The sequence below is a fragment of the Phyllostomus discolor genome, chromosome 8 (assembly GCF_004126475.2).
Source record: "Phyllostomus discolor isolate MPI-MPIP mPhyDis1 chromosome 8, mPhyDis1.pri.v3, whole genome shotgun sequence".
Taxonomy (NCBI): Eukaryota; Metazoa; Chordata; class Mammalia; order Chiroptera; family Phyllostomidae; genus Phyllostomus; species Phyllostomus discolor.
Genome location: NC_040910.2, coordinates 107,673,834 through 107,690,341, shown reverse-complemented (window position 1 = coordinate 107,690,341; position 16,508 = coordinate 107,673,834). Strand labels below are relative to the sequence as shown.

The 16,508-nt window shown below is 61.7% G+C and overlaps 1 protein-coding gene across 3 annotated transcripts; it reads left to right on the top strand.

Moving 5' to 3' along the window:
- The first annotated feature begins 1,616 nt into the window (after positions 1-1,616).
- On the top strand, positions 1,617-16,198 carry SLC4A1 (solute carrier family 4 member 1 (Diego blood group)). 3 transcript variants are annotated; one of them, XM_028520016.2, is made up of 20 exons: positions 1,617-1,767; positions 4,528-4,610; positions 4,735-4,825; positions 5,815-5,879; positions 6,741-6,921; positions 7,029-7,164; positions 7,613-7,736; positions 7,853-7,937; positions 8,067-8,251; positions 8,752-8,962; positions 9,210-9,422; positions 9,599-9,747; positions 9,863-10,057; positions 10,849-11,022; positions 11,468-11,557; positions 12,051-12,217; positions 12,743-12,996; positions 14,211-14,380; positions 14,472-14,648; positions 15,334-16,198. In XM_028520016.2, exons 2-20 carry the CDS (start codon positions 4,596-4,598, stop codon positions 15,412-15,414), a joined length of 2,763 nt encoding a protein of 920 aa, XP_028375817.1. In that variant the 5' UTR covers positions 1,617-1,767; positions 4,528-4,595; the 3' UTR covers positions 15,415-16,198. The 3 variants fall into 3 exon arrangements, with proteins under 3 accessions (XP_028375817.1, XP_035889893.1, XP_035889892.1); XM_036034000.1 differs by having other exon boundaries at positions 1,628-1,759; XM_036033999.1 differs by lacking the exons at positions 1,617-1,767; positions 4,528-4,610; positions 4,735-4,825 and adding an exon at positions 5,347-5,476.
- Positions 16,199-16,508: the final 310 nt, after the last annotated feature.

Here is a 16,508-nt window from a genome sequence, read left to right as displayed (position 1 = left end):
CCACTGCTGGGCACAGTGTCCACTACGGGGTGGGGGGGGGGCGTTCATCAGTTACCCTTCTCCCTGGGAACCTACTTTACCTCTCTGCTGTTAGTGGCCTCCTCTGCCAAACGGGGAGGCCGGAAGGGTTAAGTGTGAGCACCAGGGCAAGCCCCCAGCCCGGCGCCCAGGAAGGAAGCCCCATCAGCAGGAGGACCCAGCTCCGGCGGGTCCCTGCCCTTTTCTCTCTGCCAGCGCTGGGCAGTGCGGGCTTGTGGCGGAGACGCAGGAGATGACTGTGGAATTGCTGGATATGCCCACCTCTCTGTCCCTGTCTCTGAGTGTCTGCGTTTGGGATCCAAAGCACAGAACCCCCAAGAGGGCAGCCACAGAACCATTCTTTTTTTAACACTTTTGAAGTTTTTTTTTTTAAGATTTTTTTTTTTTTTTTTTTTTTTTTTATAAAAAAGGGAAGGGGAGGGAGAAAGAGAGAGAGAGAGAGAGAGAGAGAGAGAGAGAGAGAGAGAGACATCAATGTGCGGTTGCTGGGGTTTATGGCCTGCAACCTAGGCATGTACTCTGGCTGGGAATCGAACCTGGGACACTTTGGTTCCCAGCCCGCGCTCCATCCACTGAGCTACGCCAGCCAGGGCAGAACCGTTCTTTTTATAGGCGAGGACACTGAAGAACAGAGAGGGACAGGCGCTTGCCCAGGGTCCCACAGCCTGCCAGCAGCAGAGCCGGGCTGGGATGATTTCCTGCCTCCGCTGCCCTGAGCCGTGTCCACAAAACGCCCCTGCTGTCTGCTTTCAAACTCGCTCCTTTCTTGCCCATCCGCACCCCTCCTTCAGTCGGTGCCTGTTTAGCAACCGAAGCCCGGGGAGAGGAGACCAGCCCCAGTGCCCCCAGGAGCAGAGACTGCCCCGCTGGGGGAGTGCGGGGAGGGGCATGGCGTGGGCCGAGAATGCGGGCTGCTCTGGGTGGGCGGCTGACAGAGGAGCCAGTGTGCCCAGACATTGCGGCTTTGTGAGCTCCGCGCTCCTGTGTGGGGCAGGTTGTTTTGTTGGCCTGACATTGTTTCAGGTTGACTGAATGGCAGCATCTTAACGCCCGGGGGCCAGCTCTTTGGAACCAGCCGCCGTCTTGGGCAGGGGGCAGCCAGGGCACCCTCGTCTGGAGCAAGAAGGGGAGGGGGCTGCCTGGGCCCTGTGAGCACTGAGCACGTGCCCCATGTGCAAGGCTGCAGGGGAAGAGCGAGTCCTGAGGGGGGACACCGAGAGAGGAGAGGGGAGAAGGTGCCGGTGCCGCTTGGGGCCAGAGCAGAGGGGCCTGGCCACAGTGAGGATGGACAGAGGCAGGACAGCAGCATCCACGGGCTGGGGCCAGACCTGCCGGCAGCCGGGAGCTCTGAGAACCCAGCCATCAAACCTTAGCCCACAAAGCAAGCCCAGGGGAATCCTAGGGGCCGGGAGGGAGGCGTCGGGGGCTGGCCGCCCGGGGTGGGGTGGGCCAGACTCACAGCTGTCCAGATGTGTGTGAGAGATAACTCTGTTTACTGGGCACCCAGTGGGAGCAGGGCGGGTGGGGGGACGGTGAGAAGGGGCTCCCGTGGCCTGTGGGGCGGGCAGATTAGGAGGCGGGGGCATGAGTCAGGGGTTTGCAAGCTGCCCCTGGGGCGAAGGAGCAAGAACCTGGCGCTGCCGGAGCAGGTGTGAGCTCGGCTGGGCTGGTCGCAGAGGGCACCGCAGCTGCAGGAGTTCCTGGAGGCACCCCAAGGCTCGTGAGCAGGTGAGCGGGGCCGGGAGGGGCTGGGGCTGGTCCTGTGGTGCCTGCTGTGAGGGGTCTGCAGGTGCCCATCCTAAACCTTTGCCCAAGTGGGCCCAGGTGCTCTGGCCTCCAAGGGGGGCGCAGGTGGGAATGGTGAGAACATTGCAGTGTGGGTTGTTGCCCCTAAGGGCACAGGCCCATTGGCACCTGCCGTTGGGGTGAGCGGGCTGCCCGATGCTAAGAAAACTGGCTGGTATGCGGAGAAAGAGGCTGGCACGTGGCAGCAGAGGTGTGTGGGACTGGCGTGGAAAAGGGAGTCTGGGGCCCTGGCAGGCTCCCGCAGACCCCGCAGACTCGGGTCTCACCCCCTAGCCCCCTCTTTCCCCCATGTATGGGGATCCCCAGGCCCCTTCATCATGCTCTTAGGGGAAAAGTTGTTGCCCTGGCTGGTGTGGCTCAGTGGATTGAGCGCTGGACTGAGAACCAAAGGGTCGCTGGTTCCATTCCCGGTCTGGGCACACGTCTGGGTTGCGGGCCAGGTCCCCAGTTGTTCTCCCTCCCTTCCCCTCTTTCTAAAAATAAATAAATAGAATCTGAAAAAAGAAAGAAAAGTTGTCAGCTGGCACTGCTCCCATCGGGTCATTTCAGGGGGTCTATCAGGGAGACCACTGTCCCCGCTCTAGGGAGTGTTTGGAGGGAAACGACTCCCCTACCACCGAGGATCTCCCTGCACTTAGGCCAATTCTGCGGGAACCGGGAAAGTGAAGGGGATGAGGGCAGCACGTCTGACCTCCCTACCCAGGAGTAGCCGCAGTGCCGGCACGCGTTTACATGGAGCTCCTTCCGCGCAGGCGCTGTTTTAAATGCTTTGCGCGCACGGAGTTCGGGCTGTCGCAGCCTATGAGGCAGATATTATCATCACCCCCGTTTAAAAAAAAGATTTTATTTATTTATTTTTAGACAGGGGGGAAGGGAGAGAGAAAGAGGAAGAGAAACATCAATGTGTGGTTGCCTCTCACGCACCCCCCCCCCACCAGGGACCCAGCCGGCAACCCAGGCCTGTGCCCTGACTGGGAATCGAACCGGCGACCCCCTGGCTCTCAGGCCGGCACTCAATCCACTGAGCCACAACAGCCAGGGCTATTATTACCCCATTTTATAGATGAAAAAACTAAAGCACAGAGAGGTTGAGTCCCTTGTCCTAGGTCACACAGTCACACAGTTAGTAAATGGCAGGGCTAGGATTTGAACCCAGAGAGCCCATGCTCTTACTCACTAACGCTAAACCAGCTGGTAGCTGTTTTCTCTTCTGGGGGCAACTCAGTCTAATGGGTAGAGACAGAGCTAGAGTCAGGGAAGCCAGGCTTTAATTTTGTCTCTGATACCTCCCCACTAGGGGACCGAAGCAGGTAAACCTCTCTGAACCTGTGAAACGGGGCTAATGACATTGCCCGCTTCCCAGAGCGGCTGGGGTTATGAGAGATAAGTCTGCACAGCTCGGCGTAGTGCCGGGGCGATTACACAAAGGTGGCGCCGAGCCACCCGGGAGCCCTCTCTGTCATCTGGTCACCGCCCCCCCTCCCCACCAAGCCCCTTCCAGCTGCGCTCCACCTTCCAGGCTCCAGATGCCCCTCGCACCCTTATCTGACCTTGCCCCGGCTGGCTGGCAGGCCAGGTGTTCGGAGCGCGTCCAGAGGCAGGGCAGCCACCAGGGAGCAGGCTCTTATCAGCGTGGGGCAGAGCCCAGCCTGCGGCTGGGGGGCGGCTGGGTGTGGTGGCGGCGGCAGCAATCTGGGCCACCGGTGCACCTTCTAAGGCCCTGCACAAGGCACCTCCATTCTCCCGTCTTCTCAAAACCTCAGGAGGAAGGCCCTCTTGTCAGACAGATGGAATGACCAAGACCGCAGAGCAGTGATTTTCAACCGCTGGGCCACTGCATGCGGGTGTGCCGCTAGACGTTTGAAAGCATGCAGCACCTGACTGTGTAGTCGGGGGCACGGGCCTTTTCCCTTAGACTGCCAAGTAAAAAATGACCATGGCAGGCACAACAATAGCCATCCGCTGTGAATGAATCAGAATTCTGCCTGATTTTTTTTTGTCACATGGGCAAAACATATATTTTTGGTGTGCCACAGAATTTTAGTAATTAGTTTATGTGTGCCATGAGATGAAGAAGTTTGCAAATCGCTGACCTAGACAGAATCTGGGAGTGCCCAAGGCTGTTCGGCCAGGCAGTAGCAGAGAGGCAGCCGGAATCTCTGGGCTCTCTGGTCCTGGGGACCCCTCTGACCATCCCACCTCCCAGGGGGGAGCAGGCCAGAGTCCCAGCCCCCATGGGCGGGAGGACTTCTATGGCCTAAGGTTCAGCAGCACCCTTGGGAATTCCAGGGATCGGAGGCCCAGGCAGAAGCAAGGCCAGAGAAGGAAGCAAGAGAAGAAAGATGGAAGAGGCAGGGAAACCTGGGGAGAGGGGGCGGGAAGGGACAGAAGAGGGAGCAAAAACATATTTGGTCAGGATTCCAAAGGGCAAGCCCTGAGCAGTGGGGACACATAGGCTCTGGGGCACCCCCATGGCCAGCACTTACTCTACCCTTACCCCAAAGCAGGGCCCCCTCCCTTTCCCAGTTTGATGGGTCATGCCCTCCACCCATACCTCCTTCCTCTGACCCCACTGTCTCCCAACACCTGGGTTCCCCCTCCACTCAAATGCAGCCCCCTCTGGGGAGGACCAGGAGACCCCGAAATGCCCTGCACCTCACTTGGCCTGTGCCTTCCCTGCAGGCACCCGCGGTGCGGGTTATGCTGGGGGCTCGGATCCCTGAGAAAAGTCGGACGGTCGGGTCGGCACCATGGGGGATTTGCGGGTGAGTCTCTCCTGGAGTCTGCTGGGCTCCTCCTGGGGGCGCTGGGCACCTGGCCCCAAACTCCCACCTTCATGGGGACTCAGGGAGCCCCTCACAGCCGTGCCCTGATGGCCACTTCCCACAGGAGGATTATGAAGAGGGACTAGAAGAGATTCTAGAGGAGGAGGAGTATGAAGACCCAGGCGTGCCCGCGCCCCAGGTGGAGGAGCCTGAAGGTGAGCCTCATTGCCCTCTCCACTGGGGTGAGGTGCTGAGCCCCAGGCAGGGACATTTGGGGAACCTGTCCTCCCCCTTCTCTGAACTCCCTCCCCACTGCCCCAGCCCCAGGGCAGTTGTCCTACAATCCTGGCTGATTGGAGCATAAACAGAGTTTTGTTTGAAATGACCACAGGAGGGGACGGGGGCAGTGGGCAGGACCAGTCACCCGTCACCGTCACCATGCCCCTCAGAGTCATGAGGGGCAGCCAGGCCTGTCTGGGACAATGGCAGGAGCCCACGTGCCACCATGCCCATCCAATGCTGGCTTCTAGGCCAGGCACTGGCCTTGTTCTGGGGACATTGCTCTGTTTGGGGGTCCAGAGGTCCTGAAAAATGAGGGGCTTTGGGGGGACCCCCAGAGCAGAGAGGTATCAGGAAACCTTCCTCCGCCTGTCCAAGGTCTTAGTTGGGGAGCCCCAGGCAGGCACCTATTTACTGTCAACAGGACTTAAGTGCAGGCAGTTGGTATTGAAGATAAGAGGCCCCTCTGGGAATGCGGTCTGGGGTGGGGGGGCATGCGGGCAATATAAGGGCAGACCCCACCCTGGTGCCTAGAGCTCAGCTTGGAGGCGTGGAGAAGCTGTGGGCTGGCAGGACTGTTGAGGAAGGTGAGAGGGAAGGGAACTGGTCCCAGAAGGTGGCAAGAGGGGGAGGAGACCCTAAGAAAACCCTGAAAATTGCCACTCAGGTCTCTCCAATCGCCTTGGAGACAACCCTCCTGTGGGTCACTGAGGATGAGCCCCAGGGTCCTCACAGTGCTACGCATGGGGTGACAGAGCCAGGCGGAGCCAAGGACAGGCGTGGGGAGCCACAGCCACTGGGTGGCAGGGGTGGGTGGAGGGCACAAGGGTCCCAGCCGGATATTACGGGGCACTGGCTTCTGAGGCTGATGGCAGGGGGCACAGGACTGTCTCCGGGCAGCACTGACCAGCCCCTGGGTTTCCAGCGCACCTCACCGAGCCGCCGACCACCGTAGACTACCACACCACTGTGCAGCCAGGCACCCACGAGGTGAGGACCCCCGCTTCCCCCCAGCCTCCTTCCTGTGCGGCCCTTGGGACCCACCATCCTACCAGGGGGAGCGAGGGTGGGCACGGCTTCAAACAGGCCACGGACAGACCGAGAAGGAGTGGGGGTCCTGGGAAACCGGCGGGAGGGAAGAGGTCAGCCCCATCACTCAGAGAGACCCGGGCCCCCGTCCATGGAGGAAGGAGTTCGCAGGGCGGAGAGAAACTGGCTGCGGGAGGTCGGAGTCCGCAAGCCCTGTGGCCCTGGCTGGGCGGTCAGGAGCTCCCTGGGGAGTGCAGGAGTGAATAATGCTTCCCTCTGCCCAGGCCCCCCATATCCTTGCTGGGCCCCCAGACGGTCTTGCTGGTTAGGATATTTGCCCTGCCCTCAGCTAGGCCTTTGAGAGTGGCCACCCGGCCCCAAAGAAACCCAAGAACAAGCTGAACGACATTCTTACTCAAAACTCCTAGAGGCAGGAGGCGACCCGGTGACCCAAAGGTTTCCCTCTCCTTTCCCTTTGAAGTGCCCGCTCCACACCCTCTTTGGTCCCGAGGTTCTCCAAATTCCCCTGAAGTGGAGTCTGGGCCTGGGAGTCAGGGAGGCTGGGGAACGGAGCCGGAAGCGCGGGCCGCACCTCTGGGACCCGCAGGCATCTCCCCGCACTTCCCATCTCACTCACACTCCAGGCTGGAGCTCCGATGGCCCTCTGAGCTCGGGATCTGCCCCCGAAAGCTCCGGGGCCCCGGGCCTCCTACAGACATCCCTCAGAGTCTGCTGAGTGCCCACCGGGCCCTGGGCTGCCGGCCTCCCCACAGCCTGGCTCTGAGCCCGGTGGCGGGCTGATTCGGGTCTGCGGGGCCGCAGGTCTACGTGGAGCTGCATGAACTGGTGATGGACGAGAAGAACCAGGAGCTTCGGTGGATGGAGGCCGCGCGCTGGGTGCGGCTGGAGGAGAACCTCGGCGGGGACGGGGCCTGGGGCCGCCCACACCTGTCTTACCTCACCTTCTGGAGCCTCCTGGAGCTGCAGAGAGCCTTCGCCAAGGGTGAGCCCTGTTGGGCCCCTCTGCGATCCCCCGCACGGCACGGGAAGCTTGCTGGGAGGAGGAGGGCCACGATCCAGCTGACCGGCTGACCCCTCCACGGTCTGCAGGGACCGTCCTCCTGGATCTGCCGGAGACCTCGCTGGCTGGAGTGGCCAACCAGCTGCTGGACGGGTTTATCTACGAGGAGCAGATCCGGCCTCAGGACCGGGACGAGCTGCTCCGGGTCCTGCTGCTCAAACACAGGTGCCCCTGCCCGCCCGGACCTGGGCTCCACGCCCAAAGGGCCCGCCTCCCCAGCCCACCTGCCCCGAGCTCGAGCTCGCCCTGGGAGTCCTCGTGCTGCCCCACCCGCCAGGTCAGGGCCCACTTTTCTTCCAGGACAGCTCCTGCCTATGACACCTCTTGAGGGGCGGCTGTGTCTCCATGCTTAGATTTGGGGACCACTGGTTCCCAGGAGGGCAGACTCTCCAGCCCCTTCCTTCCATTCAACCTTCTGGCTCCACCTAGTTATTCCAGACAGAGGCCATGCGCTTGCCTCCGCTACGACCTCCCGAAGAGGCTGCCTCCCCGGCCCCGGGGACCCTGCAGCCTGGTCCCCGGAAAGCCCTAGCCGGTCCCTCCCACCGGCAGCGCTCTGCTAAGAGCCCATGAGCTCAACCCACTCAGCCCGCGTCCCCTCTGTCTCCTGCAGCCACGCCGGAGACCTAGAGGCCCTGGGGGGTGTGAAGCCCACGGTCCTGACGCGTTCCGGGGACCCCTCAGAGCCGCTGCTCCCCCAGCAACCCTCGCTGGAAACTCAGCTCTTCTGTGAACAGGTGAGGCCGTGCGAGGGCTGTGGGCAGAGAGGCAGCAAGCCTACATACACCTGGACGTGGTTAGAAACGAGAGAGGAGGGGGCTGGGTGTTCCCCTTACCGCCCTCCTTCCGACAGGGAGAGAGGGGCACAGAAGGCCGCTCTCCATCTGGAATTTTGGAAAAGATCCCTCCGGACTCAGAGGCCACCCTGGTGCTCGTGGGTGAGTGGTGGTGCCCCCTACCCACTCACCCCCCTACACCCCCTGCTGCCCCTCTCCCTGTTCCTGGGCCCCAGCAGCGCTCCCCGCAGCCCAGCCTGACTGCACCGTGACCCCCACCCTGTCCCACAGGCCGAGCCGCCTTCCTGGAGCGGCCGGTGCTGGGCTTCGTGCGGCTGCGGGAGCCCACAGAGCTGGAGGACGCGGTGGAGCTGCCGGTGCCCGTGCGCTTCCTGCTCGTGCTGCTGGGGCCCGAGGCCCCTCACACGGACTACAGCCAGCTCGGCCGGGCCGCTGCCACCCTCATGTCGGAGAGGGTGAGGAGGGGCCAGCGAGGGCTGGGTGGGGAGGCCGGGAGCTGGGTGGCAGTGAAGACCCACTCTGCAGTCTGGGCTGGCCCTGGGCACTTGAGCGTTGCCAGTTTGGCCCATTCAGTCTAATACAGCTGCTTCTGACCTGCCCGACCCGAGTAGCTGGCCCAGCCCTGCCTGGTCTGGCCCGGCCTCATCTGGCCCACCATGGTCCACACGGACTTCCCTGGTCCATCCTGGCCTGGTACAGCCTGGTCTGCTCTGGCTGCGTCTGGTCGGCTGTAAGCCACCCGGTTTGCTTCAGTTCCTCCTCCTTTCCTCACTCGGGGCCTCGTCTGCCTCCCCACACCCGCTCAGAGCAGGCGGTGAAGGAGGCAGGCAAGCGAAGCTGTTCCCAGCCCCGAGGGTCTGGGTGAGAGGTGCTGGTGGGGGGGGCTGGCTGTGGACTCCTGGGCCCCTTCCACCCAGCAGGTGCGGGCTGCCCTGACCCCCTTTCCGGCCCCCAGGTGTTCCGCATGGACGCGTACCTGGCGAAGGGTCGGGGAGAGCTGGTGCGCTCGCTGGAGGGCTTCCTGGACTGCAGCCTGGTGCTGCCCCCCTCGGACGCACCCTCAGAGCAGGCCCTGCTCAGCCTGGTGCCCGTGCAGAGGGAGCTGCTGCGCAGGCGCTACCTGCCCAGCCCCGCCAAGCCAGACCCCGGCTTCTACAAGGGCCTAGGTACCTGTGCTGCCCAGCCCGAGGCTGTCTGAGCCCCACAGACCCTCAGACCCCCGTGCCCCTCCCCCCCGCCATGAGCCCCTGGGTCCCCTCTCCCCATCAGATACCCTGGGGCCCCTTCTCCCTCCCTCATGCCACCCAGCCTCCTCGGCCACTCCATTCCCATCAGGTGATACTCCCTCGTCGCCCCTCTCCTCACTCCTCCCCTTGTGACCCCCTATGACCATGTTCCTGTCCTTCACTACAGATTTAAATGGGGGTCCAGGGGTGCCTGGTGGCCCAGATGACCCTCTGCAGCGGACAGGCATTTTCTTCGGGGGCCTAGTGCGTGACATAAAGCGCCGCTACCCTCGCTACCTGAGTGACATCACGGACGCCCTCAGCCCCCAGGTCCTGGCTGCCGTCATCTTCATCTACTTTGCCGCCCTGTCACCTTCCGTCACCTTTGGCGGCCTCCTGGGTCAGTGCCTCCACGTGCCCCCCGCCCTGTGCTCAGAGCCTCTGGCCTCTGTGTGGGCCCTGACTTCCGCCCCTGTCTGACACTCGGGACCCCTGCTTCAGCCAGCCGCTGACCTGCTCCCCTGGCCCATGGACATGATCTCCCGACCTTGACCCTGCTGTGACTTCTACCCACAGGAGACAAGACCCAGAACCAGATGGGCGTGTCGGAGCTGCTCATCTCCACGGCGGCGCAGGGCATCCTTTTCGCCCTGCTGGCGGCTCAGCCCCTGCTCGTGGTCGGCTTCTCAGGGCCTCTGCTCGTGTTCGAGGAAGCCTTCTTCTTGGTAGCTCCGTTCCGGCCCCGCCCCGGGCCCCGCCCAGCCCCGCCCCGGCCCCGCCCCTCCGGATGCACAGCGCTGGGTCCCTCTGTCTGACCCCAGCTCCCTCTGGCACTTGCAGTTCTGCGACAGTAACGGCTTGGAGTACCTCGTGGGTCGTGTGTGGATCGGCTTTTGGCTCATTCTGTTCGTGGTGCTGGTGGTGGCCTTCGAGGCCAGCTTCCTGGTCCGCTTCATCTCCCGCTACACCCAGGAGATCTTCTCCTTCCTCATCTCCCTCATCTTCATCTATGAGACGTTCGTGAAGCTGGTCAAGGTGGGCGGGCGTGGGGACGAACACGGGGGTGCTTCCGCGTGAGACTGAGCACAGACTGTGCACATGTCTTCTGCGTGGCTTTTGTGTGGCCGTGTTCTCACGGTATGTGACTGTGACCACGCACATGTTGACACCTGCCACGGTACTCTTTCCGTGACTGGGCAGTGTGACCGTGCATGAGAGGCCCCTCTGTGCGCACACGCCCGTGTTCACAACCACACGCGGAGTGACACGTCCCTGCTCACAACCACACGCAGACTGACTAATGGGTAAGCGTGTGTGTGAGGAGCAATGGGGAGCTGCGTGTGTGCTGGGGCAGCGGGGGTTACTGAGGCTCTGCTGAAGTCCCCTCCCTCCCCTGCACACGCCCCCAAGAACCACAGGTCCTGTGGAGGACGCACCCTGCCCCCTCAGCGCCGCCACCTTACACTGTGTCTGAGCTTTATGTGGAGGACGGGCGGACACTGTGTCTGCCCCTGACTCTGTTGGTTGGCGGGTCTTCCCAAGGCCCTGAAGCCCTGAGCCGCAGCCTTCGCACGTCTCCTGGGCCCTGGGTGATCACACACACATACACACACACACTCACACACACACTCATTGCCTTCACGGCCCACCCCACCCAAGCCTAGCTGGTCCTCACTCGTGGAAACCAAGCTGTAGAATCCCATTGCCCCTCTGTAGCCACATCGGTTGAGGCAGAAGATAGGTGGATGGATGACAGATGGGTAGATGGAGGATGGATGGAGGATGGATGGGTGAAGGGAACAGGATGCCTTGGTTTTCTGCTGCAGATCTTCCAGGACCACCCGCTGCAGAAGAATTACATCCACAACGTGACGATAGGGTCCAAACCTCAGGCCGCCCTGCCCAACACAGCGCTCCTCTCCCTCGTGCTTATGGCCGGCACCTTCTTCTTCGCCATGACGCTGCGCAAGTTCAAGAACAGCTCCTACTTCCCCGGCAAGGTCAGCCTGTGGTCTCCACCGGCCCTTGCCTGCACTGCCCTCTCTCAGTCGGAAGCACCCCCCGTTTCCCAATGCCGTTAGCTTCCCTCCTTACCCTAGATCCTCCTTCCCAATTCCAAGGCTCCCCGGCCCCCTCCTCCTCCAGGGTCTCACTCTTTGGGCTAGCCCGTCTCAGTTCCTCAGCACGCCCAGGCTGAGAACCCGATAGGGGGCCGTGGACAGACGGTGCTTGCAAGGGGGTGGAGAAGCTGGGGGGCTGGGGATAGGGCAGGTCCAAAGGGAGAGGCAAGGAGGTAAGCACACTGAGGTGCAGAACAGGGCATGCAATGTTGACAACCCCCCTGGGAAGAGCAGGGCCCCTGGGTGAAGACGGGGCGGGAGCGCGGGCAAGTGGGAGGCAGGGAGCACCTGGGCACTAACCCCCGGTTCTTCCACCTGCCCGCAGCTGCGACGGGTCATCGGGGACTTCGGGGTTCCCATCTCCATCCTGATCATGGTCATTGTGGATTACTTCATCAAGGACACCTACACCCAGGTGACCCTTGGCTTCTACCCTCATGTCGTTTCTCCAGCTTGCTCCTTCCCCGGAATGGCTTTCTCAGAGCCGAAGCCCGCTAGAACTACCCCTACCCCCTGCCCACCTCCCCTGGAAGCCCCACATCCTCTCCACAGCCCTGCGGGACCCCCGGGCTGCAGCAAGGGCCCAGGTCATTTTGCCCCCCTCCATGGCTCCACCCAGGGCAGCGGGAAAGAATCTGCCCTGGTGCCAGGCAGCCCTGAATATGAGTCTCACTCCGCCACCACATAGTTGTGTGACAAAAAGCAAGCCCCGTAACCTCTCCGTCATTGTCTTCTCATCTATGACACTGGGAAAGAGAGGTCCAAAAAGGCTTAGTGTAGGGACTGGGGACAAAGTAGGTGTGCAATATAAGTGAGCTCCCAAGGGCCCAGGACCCCGTCTCCCCCCTGTCCTCCCCTCTCCCCGCCCCGCCCCATCCCAGGGTTCTGACGAGCGCCCCCTCCTGCAGAAACTCAACGTGCCTTCGGGCCTCAAGGTGTCCAACTCCTCCGCCCGGGGCTGGGTCATCCACCCGCTGGGCTTGTACTCCGAGTTCCCCATCTGGATGATGTTCGCCTCCGCCCTGCCTGCACTTCTGGTCTTCATCCTCATCTTCCTCGAGTCCCAGATCACCACGTAAGAGCCGGCGTGGGGGCTGGGCCTGGAGAGTCTGAGGCAGAGAGAAAGGGGCAGGTTGCAGGCAGGCAGGCAGGCGAGGCACCAAGGACTGACGCTAATTAGTCCCAGCAGAACTCGAGGCCCTCCCTATTCGCAAGAATGATGGACGGGCAGGGGCAGGGACCGGACAATGTGTCATTTGGGGAGGCCTTTTTAAGAAGGAGACACAACATGAAAACGACAGAATAAGGGGGCAGGTCTTAGGAGGGGCCCGTACCAGAGATGCTCCCCACAGCCGACACTCCGTAAGCTTCAGAGCAAATCCGCCTGTGGGCACTCTAGGTGATGCCTGAGGGCGTGTCTGCTCTTAGAGTTTGGATTCTCAAGACGGGGCGGGAAGGAAGGGAGCCAGGAACTCCAAGGGAGACGGGCACAGAGGGATGAACCGAGGTGCCAAGAAACGCAAGTAGACAGAAGGAAGCGGGGAGCTGAGAGGGCGGGGGAGGGAGAGCCCCTGCTCACCCCTGACCCCCACACCCCCAGGCTGATCATCAGCAAGCCGGAGCGCAAGCTGATCAAGGGCTCCGGCTTCCACCTGGACCTGCTGCTGGTCATGAGCATGGGCGGGGTGGCCGCTATCTTCGGGATGCCCTGGCTCAGCGCCACCACTGTGCGTTCTGTCACCCACGCCAACGCCCTCACCGTCATGGGCAAGGCCAGCACCCCGGGGGCTGCGTCCCAGATCCAGGAGGTCAAGGAGCAGCGGATCAGCGGGCTCCTGGTCTCTGTGCTTGTGGGTGAGTGAGGGCTGGCCACACCCGCCGCCACTCCCGTCCCTGCCCCTGGCCTCCAGCACCTGCCCCTTAGGATCCGGCCCCCTGCAGCCCCCCTGACCTGCCTGCTGCCCTCATCTCCCCGGTGTGTTATTCACATGATGGAATTCGAGAGGAAACGCCCAGAGATGGGTGTCTGAGCAGGGGAGGAGGGAGGGCCTCTTCCGTTCCTGAAGCTCTCTCTAGACAGAAGTTCAGTGACCTGTGGGTTCCCGCCCTGCCCTGCTGCTAATTCGATATCCCTTCTTGTCTTTGGGCCTCAGTTTCCCTTTCTGCTCCATTAGAGGGTTCATTAGATGGCCCTGGGGGCTCCCTAGCTCAGCCGCTCTGCAACTGATGCAAAGGGCAGGACCCCCAGGCATAGTGTGGGGCCAGGGGAGCAGAGGGCCGAGGGCCACGGGGGGTGATCTGAGCCTACAGAGGCCGAGAGCCCAGCTGGGCTTGCTGTGGGCAGCTCCGTGATTGCTGATGGAGAGGGAAGGTTGTTTTTTTTCTTTTTCTTTTTTTTTTAAGATTTTATTTTTTTATTTTTAGAGAGGGAAGGGAGGGAGAGAGAGAGAGAGAGAGAAACATCAATGTGTGGTTGCTGGGGGTCATGGCCTGCAACCCAGGCATGTACCCTGACTGGGAATTGAACCTGCGACACTTTGGTTCGCAGCCCACGCTCAATCCACTGAGCTACACCAGCCAGGGCGGGAGGGTTGTTTCTTATAGGAGGCGAAGTTGGTGTTAGCTAGTGGAGGGTGATGGAGGCATTCTGGGCGGGGGTGAGAAAAAAATGTGGGCTTTTCTGACCTCCGGGGCCCCTCCCAGGTTAAAGGAGTCACTTTGAAGTCAGGCAGGCTGGAGCTTGACTCCCTGCTCTGCAGGTTACTAGCTGTGTGGCCTCAGGCAAGTTCCTTCACCCCTCTGTTTCCTCGTCTCGAAAATGGGGTAGTGTCAGTTAAAAGGATCCACAGAAAGGGCTCCACATGGCACCCGTGGTTTCATTCCCTGGACCCTGCTGCTGGACTCCCAGGGCCCCCTTGGGGCAGCCCCCTGGGGCCCCACGGCTGTGGGTGGGGGAGGGATGGGGTGTCTAGGAAACCTTCCACAGTGGGTGGACTGGCTGGAAATGACCAGTAGAGCCCACATGAGGGCTTTCACGTTATAGCACCTCCTCCCGGTTCTCCCCGCAGGCCTGTCCATCCTCATGGGGCCCATCCTGTCCCTCATCCCCGTGGCCGTGCTGTTTGGCATCTTCCTCTACATGGGGGTCACGTCCCTCAGTGGCATCCAGCTCTTTGACCGCATCTTGCTTCTCTTCAAGCCACCCAAGTACCATCCAGACGTGCCCTATGTCAAGCGGGTACAGGGCCCTCCGGCTGCCCAGCCCCGGGTGGGGTGGGGGTCCTGGGTGCCGGGGCAGGGCAGCCAATGACCCCAGCCTGGGCCCACAGGTAAAGACCTGGCGCATGCACTTGTTCACGTTCATCCAGATCATCTGCCTGGTGGTGCTGTGGATGGTGAAATCCTTCCAGAGCACCTCCCTGGCCCTGCCCTTCATCCTCATCCTCACGGTGCCCCTGCGGCGCTTCCTGCTGCCACTCATCTTCCGGAACCTGGAGCTCCAGTGTGTGAGTGGCCGCTCCCCACCCCCACCCCCGAGGCCTGGGGTGGGAGGGAGGGTGCAGAGAGAGCAGGAGCTGGGAGGCAGGGCTCCAGAGCTGGCACGGGGAGGGCGCATCAGAGGGCGTGGGTCTCGGAACTAAGGAAGGCAGAGGGCAGTGTGTTTCAGGTCTGGACCTGGGGCCTGGGTTCAAATCCTGACACTGCCACGTCCTAGCGTAAGACCTGGAACTAGCGGCCTCATTCCTCTGTGCCTTGGGCTTGCTCGCCTGTAAAAGGGGTCACGGCAGGGTTGCTGAGAAGGTTGAGAGGCACCCAGGGTGTGTTCCACACGAGCTGTCCCAGCCACTGGGTAGCTGGGCCTGCGGTCTTCCAAATCATTTTGGAAGAGTCGCTCCTCCAGTAGAATTCTTCTAAGATGTGATGCAGGTCCTGGTGGGGCAGCCTTGGTGAAGGAGCCCCCTGCCCACACTCTGCAGGCCCGCCCCTTCAGAGGGCATCAGATCCCCAGGGGCAACCCACCCTTTGGGGATCTCCCTTGTTGACCAGCCCTAGGGGCTGCCAGGCTGGACTCGTCCAAGGTTCAAAGAAAGTCAGGCCTTTCCTAACTCCACAGGTATCTCCTGGTGCCGGGGTGGGACTCCTCTGGCCCCTGGGCCGCTCACCCTCTCTCCTTCCCACCCCACCCTCCAGCTGGACGCTGACGATGCCAAGCCAAGCTTCGATGAGGAGGAAGGTCGGGATGAGTACGACGAGGTGCCCATGCCCGTGTGAGAGGAGGACCTGGGCACCGGACCTCCCCGCCACTCCACCGCTCCGCTCTCTCAGGAAACGCAGAAGTTCGGGGGCAACGCGTGGACTCCCAGGGCCCCCCTGGGGCAGCAGCGGAGGCCCCACGGCTGTGGGTGGGGGAAGGATGGGGTGTCTAGGAAACCTTCCGCAATGGCTGGGCTGGCTTTTCTGGCTGGACATGGCCAGTAGAGCCCACATGAGGGCATTCATGTTACAGCGCCCCCTGCTGCTGCACTGCCACATGGGGACACCTGCTGGGAGACTTAGATCTGGGCTCCACTTCCTCATGACACAGACAGGGGGCGCTCGTGAGGGAGGGCGTGGGGAGGGTGGATTCAAGTTCCCTGCTTGCTGTGTGGCCTAGGGCAAGTCCCTTAACCTCTCTGGCCTCTGCTTCCTCTTCTGCAAAATGGGCATTGGATAATAATTCCCCCATTACAGGGTGGATGCTGAGGTCTAAAGGTAAATTCGAACAAAGGGCTTCGTAAACTCTGAGAGGACTATCAGGCTGTAGCCGTCATTCTTTGTCAAGCCTGCCCAAGGCCACACAGCTCCCGAGCCACACAGCTGGGGTTAGAACCCGGTCTCCTGGTCCCGAGGCCAGAGATCTGTGTGCTCCGCTTCAGTCTTCCGCCTCCCGTGCTTAGTGATGCCCCTGAGGCTGTCCCTTCCCCTCCTCTGCCCCCACCCCCTACCGAGGGACCCTTTTCTCTGCGGCGGAGAAAGGAGTCCGGGGGAGGACAAGGTGCGGGGGGGGGGGGGGGGCAACGGGAGACACCCAGGGGTGGGAATCAGGGCTCCTAGTGCTTGCTCCCTACCCCAATGCTCTCATTCATTCACTTACGCATTCATTCCACAAGCATTTACTGAATCCCTCAGCCCTGTGGACGCAGAGGTGGCTGAGGCAAGACCCTGCCCAGGAGTGGGGAGTGATGGACAGCCCTTAGTCTGCTCTAGATTAGGATGGAGGGCGGGGGAGGAAGGAGGTGGGGTGGGAGGAGGGAGGGAAGTTTGTAATTTATTGATTGTGTATTTTCTCAGAGCTATCATTATACTTGTACTTGGGCTTCACACAC

Coding starts and splice junctions, on each gene's coding strand:
- SLC4A1 (XM_036033999.1), top strand. CDS start 5,362: ATGCGGTCTGGGGTGGGGGGGCATGCGGGCAATATAAGGGCAGACCCC. Junction 6,922..7,028: donor GCAGAGAGCCTTCGCCAAGG/GTGAGCCCTGTT, acceptor CACGGTCTGCAG/GGACCGTCCTCCTGGATCTG. Junction 12,997..14,210: donor CCTGGTCTCTGTGCTTGTGG/GTGAGTGAGGGC, acceptor TTCTCCCCGCAG/GCCTGTCCATCCTCATGGGG.